The 27,382-nt window shown below is 38.4% G+C and overlaps 2 protein-coding genes across 3 annotated transcripts in view; both read right to left on the minus strand.

Annotated features, from left to right (window-relative positions):
* LOC145999678 (uncharacterized) overlaps positions 1-27,382 on the minus strand; it is a 102,002-nt gene that overhangs the window by 3,119 nt on the left and 71,501 nt on the right. Inside the window, exon 4 of one of the 2 annotated variants that reach the window (XM_083136881.1) lies at positions 25,988-26,035. The exons of the other annotated variant lie outside the window; for it this stretch is intronic. Coding sequence (XP_082993007.1) covers positions 25,988-26,035 — 48 coding nt within the window. The remainder of the gene's footprint in view (positions 1-25,987; positions 26,036-27,382) is intronic. 2 annotated transcript variants of the gene reach the window in all.
* Positions 18,194-25,971, minus strand: LOC145999720 (uncharacterized). The gene is made up of 2 exons (XM_083137001.1): positions 24,879-25,971; positions 18,194-18,249 (listed from the first exon to the last, which is right to left on the minus strand). The coding sequence occupies exons 1-2, from the start codon at positions 25,801-25,803 to the stop codon at positions 18,194-18,196; spliced, it is 981 nt and encodes a 326-aa protein (XP_082993127.1). The 5' UTR covers positions 25,804-25,971.

Genomic DNA, 27,382 nt, shown 5'->3' on the forward strand with positions numbered 1-27,382 from the left:
AAAAGTTGTGAAAGGGAGAATTCCTTGGCACCCGATGATATTATTTGCACCCTATTAGAGGCAAATAGGGTGGACAGTGGGGCAAACATTGATGCCCAAGGGCACCTACAGGGAAGTCACAGAGGAGCAATTGCCCCCATCGATTTCAAATTGTATGCAAATAAAAATAAATTTCTTAAATTGTTTTGCTTGCTTCGCTTGCAATACCTGCATTTCTCAGTCTCGTAAAGATCAAAGCCATAGATAGGCACCGGTGGGAATCAGCCATGGATCATTCTTAATGAGAAAAAATTGTAAAAGAGAAAATGCTATGGCACCCTGGAAATTAATTTCGCTCTATTAAATAAATATTGTTTTCAGTTGCAAAAATTGGAACTAAAAATTTTCTTCCTCGCTTCGCTCGCAATGTAATTGTTTTCTTTAATGTATTTAAGTAATATGTGTTGTGTGTTGTATATATGTATTGAATAAACTTTGAATATACACAATTCAGTGATAGCATGTTGTATATGTATTTCCTTATCTTATGTTGCTCCTTGTTGCATATGTGTAAAACATATCTTCTGCATGAAAGTTATACATGTTATACGTACAAAAATAATTATCTTCAGAATGTATTTATCATTCATTTTCTGCCATTCAAAAATACAATTTGTGTGCTTGTTTTCCATTTCTTACACTTTTAGAAAGAACATGAGTTCAGCCAATACGCAGCCAGTGGTGTTTCGCTGTTGCCAAAACAAATGATAGCGGAAAGGAAACACATGTTACATATATCAGGCATGGACAGATTAACCCTCGAGTACTCACACGGCATCCCATAACACGGATACTCGCGCGGGTGACAGTTGTCACCCATAAGGTATTTTATTTATTTTGAAAAGACTAATTATAGTATGGTGGATTTTATTGTTTTGTTACATTTACAATCTATTCTAGTGAGACTTAAAGTATTTTATTTTTGTATCAAACAGGTGTTGTAAAGAAAAAAATACCAAATCGTTCTTTAACAAAATTTTGCATGGAAAAAATATCCTAAACTTTAGGCTACCATAACTTTTTTTTAATGCAGGGTAACATTGTAAAACTCCTTGCTCATCTAAAAGACAGCTTTATTGAGAATCCATAAACATATATATTAACATATTTTGGCTTTTATTACAAGGCAAAGAAATCGCTAAAGCGTACCCTGCATTTTACATATGGAAAGAGTATAGTCACAACAATGGTTGTTACTCGTAATATTTTTTTATATATAGAATACTAAGAAGTCAGTAATATTTTACAGTTGCAATGGTTGTATTACCTTAGTCCCATTCCAGGCATTCAGTACAAACAATTGATGAAGGATCACTATGTCCACATTTTTCACAATGTTTTCTGGTTGTATTGTCTCTCGCCCTTCCACACAGATAGCAGCGACCTCTACTGTTACCTTGTCTGCGCTCAGGCTGAAGAGTTTCTTCGATTACAAGAAGGGCCTTTCATCTTGTCTTCAGATGTACAGGGATGAAAGAAAGCTGGATTAGATTCTCAATCAGAGGTTTTATGAGTTCCAACGCCAAACTTTTTAGGAATTGTTGTCTTGCAGGTGGTTTAGCTGCAGCATTGTTGAACTTGTAAATGATTAAGGCATTGACCACAAGTTTTGCCCCACAAGTTCTAGGACTTCTCTGACAGGCGCAAGCCGATCAATTTCTCTTCGCTGCTGACGATCTCTGATGTCATCAAAACGAAGACATCGCATGAGAAAATGAAATTATTCTCACTCATGGCAAGATAACAGACTTCAACATCAGTCCCTGCACCTGCTTAGTTTTTTCCTGTTACTGCCCAAACAGCCGGTTAGTAGCAAAATGCCTATGAAAGCACGAATTTCAACAACATTCATGTGTTTGGTGTCCCTGTCTAGGCTAAAATGCTCCTTTATATGGTCAATATAAATGTTGGTTGATGTAACTATAGTTCCAATAATGTTAAAAAGTACAAAGCAATCAAGTGCACTGCGTGCTTCCCTACCCTGTCAAGTTGGTCCTGGGAGCCGCAAAATAATGTTGTCAGATCTGGTTCATATATTTCTGGCCTGAGGGGATAGTTTTTCCACTTCATTACATTTTTAAACTGGTCTCTTACAATGCATAAATTTGCAAATGGGATGTTCTCTTCATCACTGGATTCTTTTTCCTCATTTGGCGCCAGGTCATTTTCGGCATTTTTCACTTGGTACTTATGTGGCTCATCTGCTTCTTCGGTGTAAAAGAGATCGTCCTGGACATCTAAATGGTCATCTCCACCATCGTCACTATCATTCTCCACAACATCGTCCTCATCGGAACTCTCACCAAGCAATACGTCCAAAATAAGAGAGTTATTACAGAGTCGTGGATGCTTCGGTGCATTCATAACGCCGTAAATCGGGCAGGGGACAAGTGTCACCCAACTGACTTTCAAGCGCAATAAGAAGGCCTGTGTTACTGCAGCCATGAAGCTTCAGGTTTAAGAAGGCTAGAAAGTTAGTTAGTTAGAAAGAGCCCTTCAAGACCTTTCCAACACCTTCTCAATACCTTCTATAGATGCATTCATTGTCAAAATATAGCAATTTAAAGTTAACATGTCAGTAAAAATGGTGAAAATCGCAGTTTGCAACCCTGTAATTTCAGAAATACAAAACATGTGGATCTACAACTTTGCATATTTTTCTACCTCAGGTGACCCTTCTAGTAATATGTCAAATTTCAAATGTATCAAAAATTGTAAAGTTGAAGACCTTGTTGATTTGACATAGAATGACCATTTAGAATGTACTACACATACCTATTTAAGACAGTGTTATGTGTGTTTAAAAAAAATATTTTCTCAAATTGTGTGATAGGGTCACTTCCATTTCCTAGTATCTCATCATCCGTTGCAGTTTCCTGCCTCTGGGTGGGTCGGCATAGAAATAAAGCCTCTTTTTTTCCTGATCTTCCACCACTCCTCTCTTTCCACAGTGTTTCAATCTTGTCCTCTTCTCCTAACACTCTCCGTTATCTGTTCTTTCCACTGACATCTTGGTCTCCTCCCTTGGTCTTGTTTACACTTCTTGTGCATTGTTAAGCTCTTCCAGAGTGAACCAATAGGAAGACAAGAGTCCAAACCCAGCCATGTCATAGTCACATATAAATACACACTGTTCTCCAATTTTACACATTCACCTGAAGATGAGAGCAATGTATGCTCTCGAAACATTGGAAGCCAACTCCAATTTAACCTGGCTGGTAGCCCGAGAACACCTGTTCGATTCACATTGCCAGGAAAGCTACAATTCTTATTTTCGATTCCTTTATGGTGAGGAGAAACTTTGCAGGATTCACCATCTTCAAGACCTTGGGCAGAAGAAGGCTCGCCTACTTACCACTTTAGCCTTCCTACTGAAATACAGAGACCAAGACACAACACCGAACATCACAAAACTCTGCTACCATCTTTATTCTCCAGCCATAAGCAAGATTCTTCAACGTACCAGCCTCTCCTTGGTGAAGGAAAGGATACACTACACCCGGCAGCAGTTGGATCTCATCGATCGTGCTCTACTCTCATTACACCTCGAAATTTCTTTGCAGATTTCACCTTCTAATTGGGAATGGGTTGATCTCAACAGAGACTTGGGACTCCAGCTCAGTCACGCCTGGAACCCACTCCTCCGTAAAAACAAGACACCAGCCAATGAGAACACCAGGATCCAGAGCGAACCAATAGGAAGACAGAGTCCAAACTCTGCCACATCATAGTCATATATATAAACCCACACTGGTCTCCATTTTACACATTCCCTAAAGATGAGAGAAATATATAATATATAATGTTGAAACCTAACTCCAATTTAAACTGGCTGGTAACCTGAGGACACCTGTTCGAATGAACCTTCAGGTTTAAGAAGGTTAGAGAGTTAGTTGTTAGTTTAGTCTTAAAAACCTATTTAAATTACTAAGGTATGTTATTTTGACAATTTAAATTCAACCCATGTTGTACGTAGTCTAAACTCTACATTTATGTTATTCACACTCTACCATTGCTTTTTATCTGCATCTCTGTTATGTTAACTCAAGAGAATCAGATATTTGTCGTTTCCATTTCGACATTCCAGAAAAAAAAATCAGTTTGTGGTCAGGTATGTAAAAAATGGTAACTTTTCTGCCTTCCAGAACTTAGATCAGAACCACACTCTGGCTGCCTTTACCCCCCCCCCCCCCATACCCATTGATTTGAGGCTGGGTTTGAGCTGCAGAGCTGCTTTATGTAGGGACAAGACTGGAGAAATTCTGACATTAGATCATCCACCCTGAGAATCTAACCCGGTTCTCCTGCGGGGTATTCAGGTGTTCTACCGACTAGACCACTGCAGCTTTCAAATATAGTATAGTATTGCAATGCAACCCCGGAAACTAATCACAAATCTATTAACTATTAGACCATCCAGGTGGAGAAGAATCAAATTGTTTGTCAAATATTTTAGATTATGAGGGGAGTTCAAAAAGTTTCCATATTCACCTAGTTCAAAATGTCGGAGAAAGTTGAAACTGGGCAGAAAGATTATGTCCTTTCTACATAGTCACCACCCAATGTTACACATCTTTCCCACCATTGCAAATACTTGCGAATACCATCTGTAAAATGCTGGTGATTGGGCATTTAGCCATGCCTCTGTCGCAGATATGACATCATCGTCATCTTGAAAATGCCTGCCCCGCAAAAACTACTTCATATTAGGGCAGAGGAAGAAATCCGAAGGTGCAATATTCGCAGAATATAGAGGAGAAGGCAAAATATCATAGCCACACTCACGTGTTTTGACAAGAACATGATGATATGCATGGGCAGGTGCATTATCATGCAGGATGAGCACACCTTTATACAGCATTCCTCGCCTGCAAATTTTAATGTTCTCACGGAATTTGGCCAGAAGGTCTGCGTAATAGTTCGCAGTAATTGTGTGGTCTTTCCGAAGGTAATCCGTGAGGATAACACCACGCTCATCCCAAAAAACAGATAACATCACCTTCTTGGCAGACACTGACCTTTGCTTTTTTAGGAGGCATGAATCACAATTCTTCCACTGTTTTGAACTTTCTTTGCTTTCAGCAACAACACTATAGTATGGACAGCAAACATTTCCTCATGGATTTGTTTGGGAGCTTCGCCTTGCACAAAGAGGAATCGGATCATGGCTCTGTATTCCAAGTTGTCCATTGTTGCATCTTCCTTCATTCAAACACCTGGCACGGAAACAGTAATTATTCAACTGCAGTCATATTTGGCACATAACATACAGAAGGCTGTACCTATTCAACTTAAACAAGTTTGTGTTCCTACGTGAATTATTTCTATATGGATATGGAAACATTTTGAACCCCCCCTTCCCTCATATTTAGTTTCATCATTTGTCCTGCAGCATGGCCGTGCGGTCTAATGTCTCATACTTTGGGTTCCGGTTATGGGATGCAAGCAGGTTTGAGTCTTATGGGGAAAGCGTAACAACTTTTCTCCTCAGATTTCAGCCAGCATATGGGACTGGTGGCCACCCACCATGGTGAGAAAATTGGGGATCTACGAATGAGTAGAGTAACCAAGTCATGAAAACCTACAATGACAACTGGGGGTTCGTCGTGCTGACCATACATCACCTGTAACTTGTTGGATGATCTCCCACCTCAGAGTAGAATCAGGTGGATGTGTAGTAGGGTGTATCGAAAAGGTCCCAATTTTTTCTTCTTCAGAAACTCAAAAACATATAGTGTACAAAAGTTGCATAATGGTAGCAAAATATCTCACAATTTTTTTTTAGCCAAATTGAAGAATTTCTAGCCGTGCCTCCCGAGGGGTGTAGTTATTGTGCCCAATGGAAGAAAGTGCAGCTCTTCACTCGATGCAAACTGCAACTTTTATAACGAAATGTAACTATTTAGATTAGTTACAACAAAAACAAATATAGCAATGAAACCAAAATATATTCATGTTCGCACAAGTGTGTGCATGTCTGGTCTAGTGTAGTATAATGCTGCAGGTTGCACCAACCCAGAACTTCCCGTGTGGAGGTGGCTGCCAGCGAGTTTCATCCCACCCTCCCTCCATCAACTTTTCCCTCTCCTAAGCTGTTATTTTAATTTCAGTTTTACTTCTTTGCTCAAAATAATCAGATTTCTTCTCATATGTTGGTAATTGCTTTCTTGCATCAAGTTTGGATCTGATATAAGCATCTCTTTCTCTTTCACCACAAACAGATGCTGAAGCTTCACTCACTATTTTAACCAGTCTCTCAACAGCTTGAGTGTGACACGGGAAGGATGCAATTGTTGTTTCTGCAATATTCTGGTCATCCACCATCTTCTCAATGTCCTCGGAATTCAAATGGGCAATTAAGGAAGGCTCTGTTACAAGGCACACATCCCAGTCTATCATGTTGATGTAGTCCTCTGCCATGAAATTTATTTCTGGCACTTTGAACTTACGTATTGACCCTTCACTGGATGTTTCGTTGCCCGAGCATCTAAAATCCTTCTCACAGATATTTCTCTGACTTCACGCTTATCATCTGTCAGCATACTGCGCAACACATTCTCTGGATGAGCAAAATATGAATTCCTGGTGATCACCTTATTCACTACAGTTTTCAAAGGTTCCTCAAGGTATCTTGATAGCTTTATTGCCAGATACAAGTGCCTAGCACCATCTTTGCATGTCGGGTTTGATTTCACAGAGAACCAAACAGGGGCATAAACATACACAACGAACTTAGGAAGAATCTTCAGTTCTTCTGTTCGGTTTTCTGTGGAAATGTAAAGGCGAAGCAGGTGACAGGCAGTAGTAAGCCATCTAGCATGTAGTGGCGATGCGTGACATTTTTACATAGTCATCGCAAGATTTGTCAAACGTAAGGGTTGATCTTTCAATGAAGGGGGGGGGGGGGCACAATATTCCTCTGCGATAAACGCCAAGGTCAATGCCAATTCAAAGTAAAAGCTCATACCACAGACCTTACGACTACAAAAGACACATATCCATTATCCACTATCCCATACGACGAGAATTATTACGAGGGTGAATCAAATATGAACGAGCATTGTGCGGAAAAACAAAATTTATTGAAGGAAACAGAGACATTGCCACATCCTATTTTTCTACATAGTCTCCGCCCTTAGTGATACATTTTCCACAACGTTGTGGTAAGTTCTTGATGCCGTTCTCGTATAATGAAGCTGGGCAGGTAGCCAACCAGTTGCGCACAAAGGTTTCCACCTGATCGTTGGTCGCAAATCGCTCACCCCCAAGTGCTTCTTTGAGGGGTCTGAACAGGTGAAAATCACATGGTGAAAGGTCTGGGCTGTACAGTGGATGCGGAAGTGGTTCCCAGTGCATTTCCACCAGTTTCTGCCACGTAACACCTCCTGCATGGGGTCTGGCGTTGTCCTGAAGGAACAAGACCTGGTGGATGGGACAGCCTCATCGTTTGCGTCAATACTGCACCTTAACTTGATCCAGGAGGCCGCAGTAGTAGGGTGCGTTGATGGTCCGATGTTCATGTAAGAAATCCACCAGTAGGATCCCCCTCCAGTCCCAAAACAGCATGGTCAACACCTTCCCCGCAGACAACAGAACTTTGGCCTTCACGGGGTTTCCTTCGCCTTTCCTCCTCCACTCCATGCTGGCACGCTTGGATGCTGGGGTGTAATAATGCACCCATGTCTCGTCACAGGTAACGATGCGATGCAAAAATGCTTCCCCTTCCATGTAAAAATGAGTGTGAAGCTGGCAAGCAATGCGAACTCGGTCATCTTTTTGAGCAACATTCAGCAGCTTGGGAACCCACCGAGCTGTGATTTTGCAGAAGCCCAAGCGCTTTGTGATGATTGATTGACACTTCCATAGCTCACACCAAGTTCTGCCGCAATTTGCTTCACAGTGACTTGGCGATCCTGTTCGACAAGCTCACGAACACGAGCCATGTTGTCATTCGTCACACTGGTGCGAGGACGATGGGGCTGCACTTCATTTGCAACACGTTCACGGCCTTGCTTGAATTCCTTACACCACACCTTCACTCTTGCCCACGAGAGGGTACCATTCCCAAACTGGACCTGCAGTCTCCGGTAAATTTCGGCCAGTTTGACTTTTTCCTGGGTGAGGAACTTGATGATTATGCGTTGCGCAACAGACACTGGCACACTCTGCTCACTCATCGTGAGAGCTACTAAACGAAGCATGCGACACGCCGGCTGTTCTGGTTCCTGACTCACGACAGCCTCACCTACCGGCTGCCCATGCCCAATCACACCCTGCTACCCATTCCGACGCTTAGCCAATCAAGGCTCGTTCATATTTGATTCACCCTCGTAAATATGATGGAAACTGAAATGCAAACACCTCAATTGTCACGTTTAAAGGTAAGAAGAACCTTTATGGTTCGCCGTCAATTGTTTTGATAATGAAAATCATATTCATATCGTTCAATGTGTATTTTTCCTCTTAACAAGTGGAAATAGCAGACATTCGAGTGGTGTGCCCAGGATTTTCAAAGCGGGGGGGGGGGGGGGGGGGGGGAAATTATGTGTACTTTTTAGTAATCATTCCTGAAGTCCTTGTTTTGCCATCTTTCCTGCCTTTTCTGTCTTTTTTTTTTTCAAAGAATATTGAGCCTAAGCAGAATTATGATCCTCACCAACCCTCCTTGAGCATGCCATGCCACTGGACACTCGGAAGAATCTTGATGACTCCAGACAAACCCTGAAGTGGCTGTAAACATGGGGATGGGGGCTCAAAAAAGGGCCTGTTATGACCCAGAGCTTTAAGAGTGGGGAAAAATACAGGTCATTGGACCTATCTGCCTGTTCGGAACAGTTTGGCTGTTCTTGGCACCGGCAGAGACCAGAGAGATTCGCACCATTCTGCGATGAGCTGGGCTGACGAACACCATTGCCTTCAATAGGAAACTTGGCAGGAGAGATCGGCGTGAGGGGTAGTACTGGGGCCTCATTTCAATGCGCCAATATTAGTGAATCTCTTACATATTTCAAGCTGTTTCATGCTGTCGCTTGGCTTATTTCGCACATGCGAGTATTCTGACATATTATTTTTACTGCTTCTCTAAAATATATAAATTGCAATATTTTTATTATTTTGCTTGGTCATCACCACATCTCCCGATGACTGGACACCTCGCCTCTGCTAGCATGAGATAATTTTCTAGGCTTCTTGTTTATTGTCTATCACTTTCTGTTGATCTTTGTGTGAAATTATGTTCAAATCTTCTAAAACTGCAGAAGCGATAACAGCGTCTTTTCTTAAAGTTATCCTTTACTTTAGCTAAAGTTGGAAGTGGTGCCCTCATCTGTGTTGAAGATTGTCTTTTTTGCCTCTTTGGTTGGGACACTAGGGGGTAAGACCACTTAAAGTCACTATCACTTACGGTATCCACTTCTGACGAACTGTCAGAATCACATGCTGTCGCTTGCATCCCACTGGTCGATGGTTCTTGCAAATCATCTTCTACAGCAGCACGTTTACTTACTCTCCTTTTAGTTTGCAGTACATCGACGGTACCTATTGCCATTTTTCTGTCTGTTCTCTGATCTATAATAAACTGTCTCTCCTTTACAGGTATTTTCTTAGATTTTTCACATATGCATGAACTGAAATCCACAAATTTGCAATTAGCAATATCAAAAAGTTTTTGGGAATCTTCTTTAAATTTCTCTAGTTTTTTCTGGTTGCTTATTTTTTTCACATTTTTCAAAATAGCCTTGACACTTTTGTGATATTCATCTATCATACTAGTAATCCTATAAAAGGAAACTGTGGGAACTGAGGATCGCAACCACACTTCTCCCAACTTATTTGCCACTTCTTCACAAATGGAACGAATCGCTGGTTCTTTACTCCCCTCCCCTTTCAATTCTATACGAGTAAGTCTATAGCATCTCATCACCTCACTGTATGACTGTAACGTCCTGGAACTGAAAGCACAACGAGTTCCGAATAGAGATTCATAACTCTTACTTATGTTGCTTCTTGTATGAACAGATGATTTAGCGGTAGCCATGGTCACCACAAACACACACACATCCAAATCTTGTTCTCAGCACAAACACTACTGAATTCTGAAACTTCGGTGTCAAAACCACAATGCAGGGCTGAAATTAAGTGTACGTGAAAACGTTTAGCACAACCGTGTGAACCACTTTGCCAGCAACCATTCGCCCCATGCAGTAGCATGTGGTGACCACGGTCTCTGGCCTCTGCTACACCTTCCCCTTCCCATCCCCAACCCTATAGACCCAAATCTATTCACGCTGGTTCATTGTACTGTGTACATAAACACAAAGCTATTTTATTCACATTTTTCCCGTGAATTTAATTACACAATACATTGTAAATCCACCAACTGCAATCAATCTTAATGATATCATTGACGAAGTAAAATTTGAAGCCTGAAGAGGCGCGGCTAGAAATCTTTCAATTTGGCTAATTTTCTTTTTTGTGTGATGTATTGGTACAATAATGCAACTTTTGCGCACTATATGTTTTTGAATTTTGAAAAAAAAATAATTTGATACACCCTAGTGTGGAACGAACAGTCTGTAGGTAGGCCTGGGCCCTCAATGGACTGTTGCACCACGGGTTATGTATGTTTTTTGTTTAATCACTTGAAAGGTGCAAGACCTTCATTAACAATATTCTTAATTATGTTGACAGAAAACATTAAAGAGTTTTCATTCAGCAAACTAAAACAACACATACTGAATGATCCAATACATTACTACCAGAAAAAAAAAAAAGAATTTCATTTTTAAAATATATATACTATTTATAAACATAACCTTAAAAAAACCAATAAACCCAGTTTTGCATGGTTTTTTTCAGGTTTTATCTGAAAATACCCAGAAAAAAGGTGGGTCTTTCTTTTAAAAACCTGGGCAAAATGCCAACCATGGTGCAGAGAGTGGTAAAGGAGTCTCTTCAAACTTTGGGATGGGGTATAGTACCCTCTAAAATCATCAGTCCAGTTTGCACCCTTCCATGCACCATGAATTTATCTGAAAAAATGCAACAATCTGCAGATTAAGGGATTTTTTTTGAGCTACATAGATTTTTTTTTATTTTTTATCAGATGACCTGTCAGGAAAAGTGGCATGGGCACATATTTTATAATTGTCTTTTTTTTTTTTATCATATCTTTAAATTTAAACAGGGTGGCTAATCTAGGACCATGATAAAATTCAAGTATAATTCCCGGTTTTCAAGGTGAACTTTCTAACAATTCAAGGCTACAAGCAGATGATTTTTTTTCTATTTCAACCTTACGTATTACCGTCTCTCAACATCCACACACAAATATCTTAATGATGTAAAGGGTCTATGTGATTCCAACATTCAAAAATTCTGATTCAATTAATCTGATTTCAGATTTAAATTGGGGAATTCCATTTTAAAAAATCACTTATTGAAATCACTTTAAAAAAAATACAGTATAATGTACACAAGAAATGTGTAGATATCAGAATCACTTTTTGTGAAAGTATATTAATCTTGTAATGGTGGTTATTATGATCTAAGAAAGGAAATAAAGGAAACAAAATATATGTATGATGGGGTGAAGCTCATACGAAAGGAAATGTAATATGTCATCTGAAAAAAACAATTAAATTTCTCTTGATTTAAAATTCAATAATTTTCAGAAGCAAAAATAGCAAGCACATTTTTAAAGTAGAATAATATAAAAAATACTAATCATGTTAAACCATAAATAGTGTCATTATCATTAAACTGTAATTAAATATGGCAGTTGGTATTTGGCTATCATTAAAAACACTAAAATTCAGCTACAAAGACTGTAAAAAATATTTTAAATTAAAATTATAAAGTACATCCAGAATATTTTATTTTCACTGTACGAAAAGTTACTGAAATTATAATAGTTTCATTAACACACTCAACAAACATTTTCATATTAGGTTCATTATGTTCCAGAAACAGAGAAATGCATATTTACATGTAATTTGTTATTTGCTTTAATCAAACTGATCGAATATTTTATAGGGGCTTTTACGAGAAAAAAGCCTTTCTATCTATATATATATATATATATATATATATATGTCTATGTGTACGGTGCCAACAAGCATGTTTTAAATGTGTTTTTTTAAAAAATAAAAAAAAACATCGATTTAACACATTGGGGTCTCACGACGGGCTATGTTCGTACTTTGTCTCATGTGCGTGTTCATTCAAGCCGATCTGTTGAAATTCCGACCACTAGGTGACTCATGTGCTATTTTTATCTCGCACCTACGACTGTTTGTTGTTGGGTTGATGTACCTTGAATTGTTTAGAATGGCATCGTTAGATCCAGACTGCACAGCAGAAATTCTGCATGAGGATTCCGCCTCAGAGTTTGAAGTTAGCGATGATTTTGATAATGCAGATGAATTTGAAGATTTGGAAGGTAGGTTATATTCATAATAATTAATTGTTGACAATATAAACAATGTTGCAAACTCTAGTATTTTATAAATGAAATGAGAAGAGGTAATTTTTTTGGGTTTATTCATCTTGTCTCTTGCTTGATTCTCCTACATGCACTGATGTATTTTTAGTTTTTCCATTTATTATTTTGTATAGTGTATGTCAAATAAAAATTTATTTAATTTATTTATTTATTTGTTTAATTTTTACAGATGACGCAGAACCAACTGATACATCGTCTGGTCGTGTCCTGCAGCCACTTTTTCATACAAAAGCTAATAATTTGTAATTATTTTTGTTATTATTTTTTTGTTATGTGCACATAAGAAGTATTCTTATGCAAGATTCAAAAGATGTATTGATAGTTTATGTAGTTAATTATTGAAATTTCCAGATTACAAACTTAAAATATCTCTATATTAACATTTGTTACAATGTTGTACTTTTTTTTTTCACAAAACTTTGCTGAAAAAAATATTCAAAAATGTCTGAAAATGAAAAGAAAATTTAACAAATTTTTGTTCATTGAAAAGAGGAAGTTTTGTAGATTCAAGAAATGTGTGGTAAATAAAAACAAATTAAAAATATCTTTTCTATGATTTTTTGAAAAACAACCAAAGATCGCAGTCCAGAGGTAAAAATGCTGTATTATGAGGCCAGTCCTGAATGTGTTAAAAAATATCAAAAATTATAAATAAAATCATTATTTTTATCCACCCAGCTGTTAAGAGGGGATAGGTAAGTATTTGTACTTTCTTCTCTTAAATACATAAATGTCAAAGAAAGATATGTTGTAATATGTAAAAATTCACAGGTAGAGCATCGATTTGAATAATTAATATAAGTGTAGCCACAACCTGCCATTCTAAGTAATTACATAAATTTCCTGGAAGAATCTGACTGTACTTGAAGAACCAAATTTGTTTCTTGCAAACGCGTAATTTACGATTTTGTTACGCCACTGCGTCAACTATTTAATATTACAAGAACATTATGACGTAACAACAAAACGAGATTCACAATTATTATTATCACCTATAAGTCCCAAAATTCAAAATTAACTGGTACAATTAATGTGCAACGAAGTCAAAATTGCTAATTAAAAAGTTAAATTATGATAGCTGTATCAAATCAATTGATTACACCAAAGATTTCACACTTATGGGGCATATGACTATAGTTTTAAGATTCGTTGATGTTGAAACCGATTGTGTAGAGCTTGTAGGTAGATATTTTGGGCCCCTAGACAGGATTGTGGTTTAGCGCACCCCCTTCCCCTCGCTCTATCAAATACCGACATATTATGTGCGTCCTTCGATATTTCCTCCTTAAGCCACGTTTTGTGACATTTACATCCTACAAATTTTGAAATGAGGAGACAAAGAACGACTCACTAAATAATACATAGGTTATTTTTGTATTTTTGAAGATTCTTAGTTTGTATTTCTGATTTCTTTTAAAAAGTTGAGCATATTTAAGGATATTTTACTTGTGTCTTACTGCCCAAAGAATATCTTAAAAAACGTACTATTACTACTACTTTGGTTAATGAAAATTCCAGCAGCATGTTACTGTAGCTGTGCCAAGTGTAAAATTTCTTTGTCACATACTATGTATTAAATATAATTTGTCAGAAATTTATTATTATTGGGCTATTATATAAATATAATTTGCTGACGTTTTCTTGATGACTGTGTATCGATTTACATTGATATTTCAAACTTAAAGAACGGACGGGACCTTGCATTCTAATCTCGCCCAGGGCCTCACGATATGTTGCTATGCCAAGATTTTGTAACCTCTCAATTAGTTTCATTATTATGTCAAACCAACTACCACATATTTTCCAAATTTGTTTCAAAGGTCTTGAAATAGGCTTGTGTGTCTTGTTCATTTTATGCCACTTTTCTGGTCTTGAAATCGTAAATCTTCTCTGTTTCATTTTTACGTCATTTGTTTGTTGAAATGTGTAAATAGCATTGCCTGCTATTTGAACCCGTATGAAGATACAAGCTAACAATTATATTTTGCATCGTATTACTATCAATGCAGTCTGTACAACTAGATAACTAGCAACAACATGAGAGAACGACAATTTGCTGAAAGAGATGACAATATTCAAAAACATTTTATAATGCAAATTCTGATTTCATGTTCCATTTTATGGACCATCGTGCCTTAGTGTTCGGGGGGATATCTTGAGCAACTAATTCGGATATTGAATTGGCAAAATTAGACCAGAGAGAAAATCTGTTTAATTGATTGATTAATTTATTTGGTCAATTTATGAACAATAAGGCTAATTGGGACTGGACCTACAGTTTAAAGTGAGATCCGAACCACCATGTGCCTCCCCCGGGTATCGAACCTGGAACCCCTTGATTACAAGGCGACAGCAATACCACTGCGCAATAGGGGAGCACCCCCCAAAAAATATTTAATGTAGAACAACCAGCAGTCACACAAAATTCCAAAATATTTATGATGGCACTTTCTGTGAATCTTGGTTCATACTCCTTACAGGTGTCAGGAGTGGTGGCAATTAGGGGCGGGGCCAAGTTTTTGCTTCTTTTGTACCACGCTAACCTTATGTACCAAGGGAAATTAAATTGTGCTTGCCCCCACTTTTGTACCTTGGCCCCCTAGTATGGGAACTCAATCGCCGCCACTGGGTGTAAGTGATACAGATGCTCTCTACCAAGGAATAAATGTCTGCAATTTAAAATTGATAAAAGCGATGAACATTTTAAGTGCTCCTTGACCAGTTTAAAATCTAAAAGTTGGCAACGGTGACTGTTGACTCATGTATCTGGAGACAGTGCAAAACCAGAATGAGCGTTCGCTGAAGATAAGCGAGCTTTGTCATACAAGGCCTTCCAGTTACCCGCTGGAGAGATCGAAGGTGGCGACAAGAGTCGGCAGGCAAATTTGGCAACTTGATTCTATAGAGTGCAGATTCTCTGGCTGGCTTTGGTTAATGTTCCTCCGTAGTCCAGACTGCTTCCCTCGCTTCGTTCCACAATTAGCAGCAAATTGATCAACGAAATGACGACAGCCAGTTGAGAGGTAGCGACTTTACGAGGTGGCAACAAGCGAGAAACCCAAGAAGCAGTCCGGACTGCGGAGGAACATTAGCCAAAGCCAGCCGGAGAATCTGCACTCCATAGAATGAAGTTGCCGAATTTGCCTGCTGCCTCTTATCGCCACCTTGATCTCTCCAGCGGGCACCTGTCACCATACAACCGTCCCTGATGCCAGAAGCAGAGGGCCAGACCTACAGCAAGGGGTGAGTAAAATTCAACATCACAGGCTCCCAACGATCCTTCATCAGCTTCCTTAAGGGTAGAGGTGGTTAGCTAAATCAAACTTAAAGACTTATCTCATTTATCTGAGCTACGCCCTGGTGTGACTCGATCCTGTGCCATACCCGACGTCACGCTACATGCCAGGTGGGCCTAGTAAGCGAATCTGGCCGATGTGCAGCACTCTGATCTACATCGTCCTTGCTTTAACTACATGCATAGGGGTATAATAACACGTCCATGGAAACGCACGTTCCTAGGGAACTTAAAGAAAGTTTATTTTCCCCTCGAAAACTACTGTAAGGGAATTATGCTAGACTTTTCGAATTTCAAAATATGAGCATCAGAATTTATTACAGAGGAGCGGTAGGAATTTGAGGGGAATGTCGGAAAACAATTATTTTTCAATTACGTTTAAAAATGTAAATTTGACAAGAGACGTAAAATATTGCTTTGTGATTTAGTGTCGCTATTGAATTACTTTATATATAACATCCAACTACTTGAAACGGTTATTACTTACCTAGTTTATTATTTAGAAAATATACAATATATGTGGCTGCGGTGGCTCAGTCGGTAACGCGTCTGACTACCATGCTAAAGGTCCCGGGTTCGATCCCCAGCCGGCTCAAATCCGGGAACTTTTCTAACGTTGGAAGCAGCCCCGGCACCCACCCAGCGTCGAATAACATGGGTACCTGGGGGAAGCCTTGGGGGATAAAGGCGGTCAGGGGCATGGTGTTGATCACATCACCCCCACTCACGACCGGATCAAGAAAGTGTGGGGCGTTATCCCCCCACCCCCTATACACCTTCATGGTGTGGTGCTTAAGCACAGGGAAACACTTTACCTTTTATTTTTTTTACAATATATGTACCATATGTACCGTATGAGGATGATGTACTTATATTGGTGGATGCCAACAACAGATTAGATCTGGAAAGGAAAGCTACTCAGGCACTGAGCATTGTGAGAAATTGGGCTCAAGAGTCGAAAATGGAGATTGCTAGGAATAACGTCCATATACTACTGAAGGGTAAACTTCTAAGGAACCCAATTGTGAAATCCAACAACTCAAATATTAGAACCTCAATGAAGATTAAGTATCTAGGTGTAGAAATAGATACAGGAATGAAGTTCAGAACACATATTATGGGTGTGGCAGCAAAGGCTAAAACCGCATTACATAACGTGCTCAGCATGGGAAACGATGCTATGAAGATCCCATTCAAGGTTTCAATCTTATACTATCAAGCTATTTTCATCTCAAAAATATGTTATGCAGCGTCCGTATGGGCTGATATCGTGTGACAAGTCCAGATCAGGAACCAGCTGAGAACTGCACAAAGGAACGTATCATTACGAATGCTAGGTGCATTTAAAATAACCTCGACTAATGCACTGATAGTACTTGCAGGAGTACTACCTTTGGACTTAGAAGTAATCCAATCCTCAGCCAGATACTGGCTGAAGAAAAGGAGACTTGATCGAGTACAAGAAGTGCTGGGACTAATGGTAAACACTAAAGAGGGAATTGATAAATACGTATGGAACAGGTGGCAGGAACCACAGCTCGTGCTAAGGAATACTTACCAAATGTTAATTGGAGAGTCAAATGGAAATGCTTTCAGCCTACGAGTGGACTTGTGCATTACATTACTGGACATGATCCGTATGGAATGCATCTTAAGAGGTTTAATCTGTGAAGACGTGGACACGTGTGAGATGTGTGGAATAAGTGATACACCGGAACACACACTCATTGAATTGTAAGCAGCACACGAGTGAGAATATTGTCAAACTTCGGAAAATACTACAAAACGCCGTGTGGCAGGAAAACATGGGAGATTTAAGAGTCTTTGAAACCGTCAATAGACTTGCTGAATTAATCTCCAAGAGTGAGTATGAACTCTATAGTTCCAACCCGAGGACTCTTACTCCACCAGAGGCCTCAACACCAGACTTGGAGGATACCTGTGTTAGGCGAAGCTCGAGACCAAAACCAACAAGATGTAGTGAAGTGATTGGTGGTGGGAGTGATGTAAAAGAGAAAGAAGAGGAACTGAAGTTTTATGAAGAAGGTCCAACGTCCATAAACAGAAGATGGTATTATATTACATTACTAAGGGATCGTGGGAGACCCTCATGATCCTATCTCCCTGGCTTTGGAGGACAAATAAAACTTGTCAGAAACCTGTGATAGTGCAAAATGAGATGTAATCCTATCTGAACTTAAAAGGATACATCACACAAAGGATACAGTGTTGAGTGAGTTTATTTGGTGAAAGAAGAAGAAGCCATAAGAAGATATTGAGTAGGACTGAATACCCATTGAATGTCGAGAGTGACCAAGGATCTTACCCAAGATGAGAAGAAAGTAAATGGGATCACCTCATCTCTGATACAAAACAAGGAAGAGGATGCCAGGTTGCAGCTCCAGTTCCAATTCTGCGGTAAGAAGAAGGAACTAAGGAACATCCATTTTTCGGATGTCCTGCTCTTAAAAAGATTCCACTTTTATTTTGGGAACAACTGGTCTAAGGACAGTTTCACTAAAATAATCTCGCTTCATCTAAAAGCGATTCTCACATAAATACTTCTTACTCAATGTACATTGTGAAATTCATATCTCCATCCATAATTGTATTGTACACAAGTTAACCTGCTGGTTTCAGAAAATTCATGGTCTAAGGACCTTAAAACATATAAGTATATTCTCTCCTTCTTTCTTCTTTTACTCTATTATATTATATCTTATTCTTACTTTTATGATTTTTCTTTTATGTTATTCTTGTATTTTATAATTTTAAATTCTATGTCATGTATATCATTTATTATTATCAAGGATATCTCCTCAAGTTCTCATGTCTGAATAGAAACACACCTTGGGTTTAATATTAGGAACCAAGATTACTGAACCTCTCATCAATCCTCAGTACACCCTTTTCTTCTCGAGGGGCACAACAATCAAGGGGTCCTGGGTTCGATACCCGGTGGAGGCACATAGTGGTTCGGATCCCACTTTAAACTGTAGGTCCAGTCCTGATTAGCCTTACTGTGCATAAAGTGGACTTAAAACATCAAATCAATCAATCAATCGAGGGACACGACTGCTCCCAGCTAAAACTCCAAACAAGAACTGCAGGCTACGGGAACTACGCTGGGAGAGAAGGTGTATTTGAGTGCGAGGTGAGAGGTGGTTGGAGGACCTCGTCCCCTGTGCCCCCCCTTATCCAATATATACACTATATTAGAGCCAATGCACACGTAACATTACGTTGAAAACTTTCCAAATAAGCGAACCACGTTGGCGAGAGCACAAGATGCTCACTTAGCCTTTTTCAAGTGGTCAAAATGTCCTTTTCATGCTCCCTAGCAACGTCTGTTTCCGTCCATGATCTAGAAATCCACCATTTTTCTCTCATAGCTTTTACAACTTCTACATACAATAATTACATTTGAAATTGACTTATATTCTTCAAATATTTTTCTAATTGCAAACGAAATTCGAAAATAGTTAATCTTGATATCCAAAATGAAAACAAATCTCCTCCATATGTTTCGATCTTTGTGAATTGCAATGATTAATGTACGTACAGATTTTGCAATGCTACATTAAAAATGTACACGGTCATATTCGACTGAGGCGACACATGGTGCCCAAGAAAATAATAACAATTAAAATAAATTGCGCTTTGTATCTTTCGGTGCTTAGTTGAGAGATTTTAGTGCCTTCGAACATTTTTATTATCCTCGAAATAATCACCATCGCATATGATTAAATTCCTAGTTAGAAAACATGCATCAGTCAAGAGTGACATCTACATAAGAAGATTTAGGTCAGAGATAACATAAACAATCATGTATAACTTACTTAAATAGCTAAATCATGGCTATTTTAATTAAATGTTTTAGACTGTCGTGTTAGCCATGCCTGTAATTGAACTTGGAAACAGACATTGAAAATGGTACCTTAATGTCATATTTTTCAAGTAGTGACGTCATGTAAAATATGACTCATATCAACTGTCCATATCTTATGGAAAATACATTTTGTGAGGGGAGTTGACTACCAGAAGAAAACTAAGAGTGTGGCTCATGTTGTTTAAAAATGATTGGCTGAATCTGTCAAGTGAACATAAAAAAAAAAAAGTAAAGTGCTCCCCTGTGCTTTTGCACCTAGGGGGTGTGGAGTTAGGGCCCCACACTTTCTTGATCTCGGCCGAACTGGGATGATGTGATCAGCACCATGCCCCCAGCTGCCTTTCCCCCCAAGAGTTTCCTCCAGGTATCCACTTTATATGATGCTGGGTGGGCACCGGATCCATTTGAACAGGTTGAAAAGTCCCGGACCTCCCCAGCCAGGGATCGAATCAGGGTCTCTCGCATGGTACTCGGATGCCCTAACGACTGAGCTACCGCAGCTGTAACATGTACTTCCTTAATTTTCTTGTTGAAAAAAAAATGAACATTGATGGATAGTGTGCTAGATATAACTAGAATTACCTTCACCGTAAGTTAGGTTTCAAGCTTTGTGCAGCATATATTTAATGTGTTATCTTAAAAATGGATACTAGGGAACTTAAAGAAAGTTTATTTTCACTCCGGAAACTACTGTAAGTGAATTATGCTACACCTTTCGAATTTCAAAATATGAGCATCAGAATTTATTACAGAGGAGAGGTAGGAATTTGAGGGGAATGACGGGAAACAATTATTTTTCAATTTCCTTTAAAAATGTGAAAATGACAAGATGTAAATATTGCATTTCCATTTTAGTGTTGCCTTTGAATTCGTTTGTACATAACATCCAAGTAGCTATCTTGAAATGGTTATTGCTTACTCACTTTATTAAGACAATAGACAATAACATTTTGAATATTTGAACAATACTGAGCGTGTTTTGAGAGAAACGCTAGCCTCACAACTTTGAAAGTCTCATTTTGGCTTTAAACTGAACGCAGAAAAATGCGAGAAGTTGTAGGGGTCATTTTTCCAGGGTGTAGTGTTTAAAATTGCTGTAAAAAAAATTGAGTGGAAATGTTCAATGGATCTGCAGTCACGCTGAACTCTGATTTTGTGTTGTATAAAAGTTGAACTGAGATTAAGTCCCAGCGATTTGTGGTCAAAGTTAACCCATGAATTTTCTCCAATCAGCGGACATGGATTGTAGTTCAGCAGTTGTAACATGGCTGTGCTAACGAATATTTGCTTGTAAAATGTGTTGCAATGCAAGTGAAAGTATGCGGCAAGACGGGAGAATCAATTCATAAATCCTGTTTCCATAATAATAATAATAAAGAAGCATGCACAACGAGGTGAACAATGATAAATATTTTTTCATTTTTCCTTCTTTCCATATATCGTGTCATTGTTATTTACTGTTTAAAATAACGTATATTTTTCCTTGAAATTTGTCTGAAATGACTGCAAAAGCATATTGTTTAATTTCACGATCAGAGTAAAGTAACTTGAGAGCAATCAAGTGTTGATACAAACAGAAAATATGGCCCGCTTACGTTTTCTTTTCTTGATATAATTGCGAAACTTGCGTTGGGATGAAGAGGAACTTTAAAAATTTTACCATTTTGCTTTACTGCATCCAGCCAAGTCCCATTGCAATTCAATTTTGTCTGCAGAATGGTACAGAGCATGCATACAAGTGCAACAAACCCAAGTGCAAGACCTGCCTCATACTCATCACCTCCTCCACCCTCCAGATCCCGACCCCAGATGGTGAATTCACCCTTCACCCTTCACTCCAACCTAATATACACCCTCATCTGTGTCATGATGTGGTTACTTCTACTTGAGTGAAACCTCTACCCCCCTGAAATAACCACAGTGCCTCCACCCAAAACTCCGACTTCACCATCGCCACCCACACCAACAGCCACAACACCACCTTCAACAACTGTTTCCATGTAGCCATAATACATTTATTAAACCAGCACACTGACACCTCCACCCGCAGGCGATGGGAAAGGGCCTACATTTCAGGAATGCACGCCACCATACCCCCTGGACTCAACCTATCCACCCAATAAGTATTTTCCCATTCCCTCCCTAACCACAATCCACCCACCAGTAAACACTGGTGAAAGGATCTTCTTGTATAACCCATTCTATCACTGGTTTCTGGAACCACTGTGCAGACAGACGCTGTCATCAGTATTCTGTGCCTCTACACTTTTGTTTAACTCCTTACTTTCTACCTACATGTGACAATGAGGCCATAACTTCGAAATACCAAACTTTTCTTCAATCATGGAACGTGCTTACTGTCTCATGTGCAGGGTGTTTCAGAGCGACCCAGACACTACCTTTTTCTCGAGAACGGGAGATCGTATCAAGTTGAAACAAAAAAATACACCACTAAGTTGGGCCCAAAGAATCCGTAGAAAGTATTTGCAACAGCCCAAAGGCCACCCTTTGTGGTTTTAGTGCGGGCACATGCCCCGTTCGTGCAATTTTCAAATGGGAAGGGCATGATTGGAATGAAGATTCGGAAAGGCGGGGAAAAAATATGATTGCCATGTGAAACATTTGTCTGTACCACCTACCGTTTTCCGTGTAGAAAATGGTTTTGCAAAAAAAGAAAGGTGAGCCAAATTGAGTATACCGAGCTTAACAATTAAGATAAGTGCAGCACCATAACAGTTTCGGAAAGTGCAGGACACAAGCTTATAACAATATGCCACATGATGACTGCGGGACTAAAAAAGGATGAAACTTCGTGACCCAAAAAAGGGGGTCTAAAGTTAGGGAAGAACTCGAAAATTTCAAATGACAAGGGGGGTCGAGTAATACCTCGTTTTAAAGGTCACAGAAAACGTGAAAAGGATGCAAATATGATTTTGTAATCCATTGACTGATTTCAAAATGGCGACCAAAACAATTCCGACCCCTGAAGTTGGTGTTCCAAAGTGAGGAATTACGTACATAATTAGCAAAAACACAAACACTGGACAGAGTACATAAGATCCTGTACAAAGAATGCCAGCGGAACAGCTGTTTATTCGTGACAAGGTTTCTAAATGGTTACTGGTTCACTACCATTGTCAGATCATGCCACCCCATGGTGGAATGACATACAGGTGGATGCACGCGCATGGCTCTCAGCCATACCTCAGAGCTCTGAAGTCAACATAGTGGCCACAGCCAGATGAGGGGGGTGCTTTTCAGAGGGTGAAATGTGGAGTTTCCGGTTTTGTTCTTTTCTGTAGGGGTCATTCCATGTCAAATCATCCAGAATTTTGTGAAAATGTCACCCACCATCTCCGATTTTGATAAAATTCAGTATACTAATAAAACTTTTCATGCTGATTACAAAAATGACAACTTTTTTTTAGATTGGTCAAGGGGTTCAGAAATTACGCGATTTTAAAAATCTCCCTGTACGCCACATGCGGCTCCACTTTGAATGACACGCATTAGGTTATAAATTATAGTATCTTCTCTCAGGTTTGCCGTAGAAACTTCAAGTTTGATTTCTTTTGCTCAGGATAGTGTAAACTTTCATTTAAATAAAATTTCTGATCAGTGTATCAATAATCATGTATTTTATGTATAGTTTCATGTATTTTTTTAGAAAAATAAATGACTAACTTCAAGAGCGAATTTCGTGCAATGCCCCCCCTTCAATTTCACCCAAATTTTATATACAGGTAGCTGAGAGTGGGTACTAATGCTTGATGGAAAAATTGGGATGGGCGGTTCAGAGACAGGGTGATAAAAAAATCATTTGCATTAAAAGATAATCTTATTAAAAATACTTATGTATTTAGCACAAAGTCTGAAGTACAATATGTTTTGAGGTTTAATATTCAAAATTTCTGTTCACTATGTGTGAAGGTAAGCGTAGGCGTAACCTGGGGGGGGAAAGGGAAAACGGTAGGTGGTACAGACAAATGTTTCATATGACAATCGTATTTTTCCCCTGCATTTCCGAATCTGCATTCCAATCATGCCCTTCCCATTTGAAAATTGCACGAACGGGGCATGTGCCCGCACTAAAACCACAAAGGGTGGCTTTCGGGCTGTTGCAAATACTTTCTACGGATTCTTTGGCCCCAACTTAGTGGTGTATTTTTTTTGTTTCAACTTGATACGATCTCCCATTCTCGAGAAAAAGGTAGTGTCTGGGTCACTCTGAAACACCCTGTATATATATATATATATATAAGCAAGGAGGGTTCAAAGGGCTAAATAAAAAGAAAAGAAGGAGAAAGGAAACACCTGTACCAGACACTCACCCCACGGAGTCAGAAGTTCTGTCTTTCTCCTAAGACTGATGATGCAGCGATAGAGTCTGCAAAAATTCGATTTTTTTCACTGTCTGGTGAGTATTTCCTTTCTCCTTCTTTGCTCTTTATACACACACACACACACACACACACACACACATCACACAAATGATGAAGGAGACAGTATACACTTAACACACGAAAATAAATCGTTGATATTTTGCGGTACTTACAGCATTATCATCATAGAAGAAAAAGTATCAATTTGTCATGTAGTACAGGGGCACAGAATATATGGAAAATTTAACAACTATAGGGTTTCTCTTTTGCGTGTGTCCTCATATCTTAACAGGCAAAATCTCTTGTCACCAATGGAAATGCCTCTCTTTGCTGTGAAGACTCACATGTTTATTAAGGTTACTTTTAAGGGTAAACACTTGGTAACAATTTGAACAATGAAAAGGTTTCTCTTTGCTGTATTCGGAATGCAGTTCTGTTTAAAAATCTCTGCTCAAATCGAACTCTTAAAGGCTTCTCTTCAGAGTGAATTCTCAAATGAACACTAAGATCTCATTTAAGAGGAAAATCATTGTTGTGAATTGAACACTTAAAAAGGTTTCCCTTTGCAGTGAAGCCTCACATGCTCAGTAAGATGTCCACTTTGAGTAAAATCTTTGTTGCAAATTGCACACTTAAAAGGTTTCTCTTTGGTGTGAATCCTCACATGCACATGAAGAGATCCTTTCTGGGCAAAATCTTTATTGCAAATTGAACACTTAAAAGGCCTCTCTTTGGTGTGAACTCTCATGTGTATATTAAGGTAATATTTACGAGGAAAAGGTTTTTCACAAATTGAACAATTGAAAGGTTTCTCTTTGGTGTGAACTTTCAAATGATTATTAAAATTATCTTTCCGGGCAAAATCTTTGTTGCAAATCAAACACTCAAAAGGCCTCTCTTTGGTGTGAAGTCTCATATGTATATTAAGGTGATATTTACGAGAAAATTGCTTGTCACAAATTGAACACTTAAAAGGCTTCTCTCTGGTGTGAGCCCTCACATGAACAATAAGATCTTGTTTTTGAGCAAAATGTTTGTCACATATTGCACACTTAAAAGGTTTCTCTTCAGTGTGAATCCTCACATGCACATGAAGAGCTTTTTTCTGGGCAAAATCTTTATTGCAAATTGAACATTTGAAAGGCCTCTCTTTGGTGTGAACTCTCATGTGCATGTTAAGGTGATATTTACGAGGAAAATGTTTTTTACAAATTGAACAATTGAAAGGTTTCTCTTTGGTGTGAACCTTCATATGAATATTAAAGTTATCTTTTCGGACAAAATCTTTGCTGCAAATCGAACACTTAAAAGGCCTCTCCTTGGTGTGAACTCTCGTGTGCATATTAAGGTGATACTTATTAGTAAAATGTTTGCCACAAATTGAACAACTGAAGGGTTTCTCTTTGGTGTGAGTCCTCATGTGAATATTCAACTTATCTTTCCGGGTAAAATCTTTGTAACAAATTGAACACTGGAAAGGTTTCTCTTTGGTGTGAGTCCTCATGTGAATATTAAAGTTATCTTTCCGGGCGAAATCTTTGTTGCAAATTGAACACTTGAAAGGTTTCTCTTTAGTGTGAAACCTTTTATGCATATTAACGTTATCTTCATTAATCAATTTTTTCTTGGAAACTGAGCGATTACAAAGTTTCTTTGTGTGGAGAATTCCTTTATCAGAAATAACTTTCTTGCACATGGAACAAAAACATTGACTTCTGCTGTTATCACACTTTGAATCCTCAATATCCAACTTGGTTTTGGAATATTTTGGTGAAGGTTCAGATTCAAAATTGCTTTCTCTATTGACACATTCTGTATTATCTTGTGGCTGCTCATCTTCACTTAATTTTTGTGAGGGTACTAGGAAATTGGGAACTGACCTTGGGACATCTTGGCTCTGTCTATCCACATAATTCTTCTTCTGATATCTGAAAAAAGAAGAATAGTATAAAAACGTAGTTTTGCTTCCTAATTACAGAGATGTGGAGATCATTGAAAAGAAAGGATAGTAGCCTAGAATGTCAGTGAATACATATTTTAAAAAATGTAAATATGTAATCGGTTGAACAAAATTTTCTTTCAACTTCGGCAAACATATTCGGGTCGACATTTTGAGAAAGAAGTGTGGATGTCTTCAAATCAATAGGTGTTTCTGGAAGTATTTTGAATGCTGTTCTCAAAAATAACGTTATTTTTTTTTCCATCACGTCCGAGTTTTTCACAATCAAAATTCTCATATTCAGAATTACATTATATTTATTACATAACACATCAAAAGGGAAATGTAAGTTGTTTTCAAATCAATAAGTGATTGTGAAATTATTTTTGAAGTTGATCACAAAAATTACATCCATTTTTTTCTTGCATCAGGACAAGATTTTTCACAATTTCACAATTAAAATTCTCAAATCTCCATTACATAACATTTATTACATAATGCAACAAAATAAATTCATACTACGGAAATTTCAGATGTTTGCAAACTAATAGGTGATTCTAGTAGTATTTTGAATGCTGATCACACAAATGACATCCATTTTATCCCATCACGTCAGGACTTTTCACAATTTCACAATCAAAATTCTGGTATTTGACATTCGATTACACCTATTACAGAAAGCACCAAAAGAAATTTCTACAAGGGAAATTTTGGTTGCTTAAAAACCAATAACTGATTATGGAAGTATTTTGAATGGTGATCATGCACATGACATTCATTTCTCTTCCTGTGATGTCAAGACAAATTCACAACTTTGCCATTCCATTACACCTATTACAGAAAGCACCAAAAGAAATTTACACAAGGGAAATTTCAGTTGTTTACAAACCAATAGGTGCTTCTAGTAGTATTTTGAATGCTGATCACACAAACGGCATCCATTTTATCCCATCACGTCAGGACATTTCACATTTCACAATCAAAATTCTCATTTTTGCCATTCGATAACACCTATTACAGAAAGCACCAAAATAAATTTCTACAAGGGAAATTGTGGTTGCTTACAAACAAATAACTGATTATGGAAATATTTTGAATGGTGATCACGCACATAACATTCAATTCTTCTCCCATCATGTAAGGACAAATTCTCATATTCAACGTTCCATTACACCTATTACAGAATGCAACAAAATACATTTATACAATGGAAATTTTGGTTGGTTGCAAATCATTAACTGATTATGGAAGGAATATGAATGATGATGATGATGGAAATTACATAAATTTATTCCCATCATGTCAGGTTTTCAGGATTTTTCTCCACATGACCGAG

Source organism: Lepisma saccharinum, chromosome 15 (assembly GCF_977018435.1).
Source record: "Lepisma saccharinum chromosome 15, izLepSacc3.1, whole genome shotgun sequence".
In the NCBI taxonomy this organism is placed as follows: Eukaryota; Metazoa; Arthropoda; class Insecta; order Zygentoma; family Lepismatidae; genus Lepisma; species Lepisma saccharinum.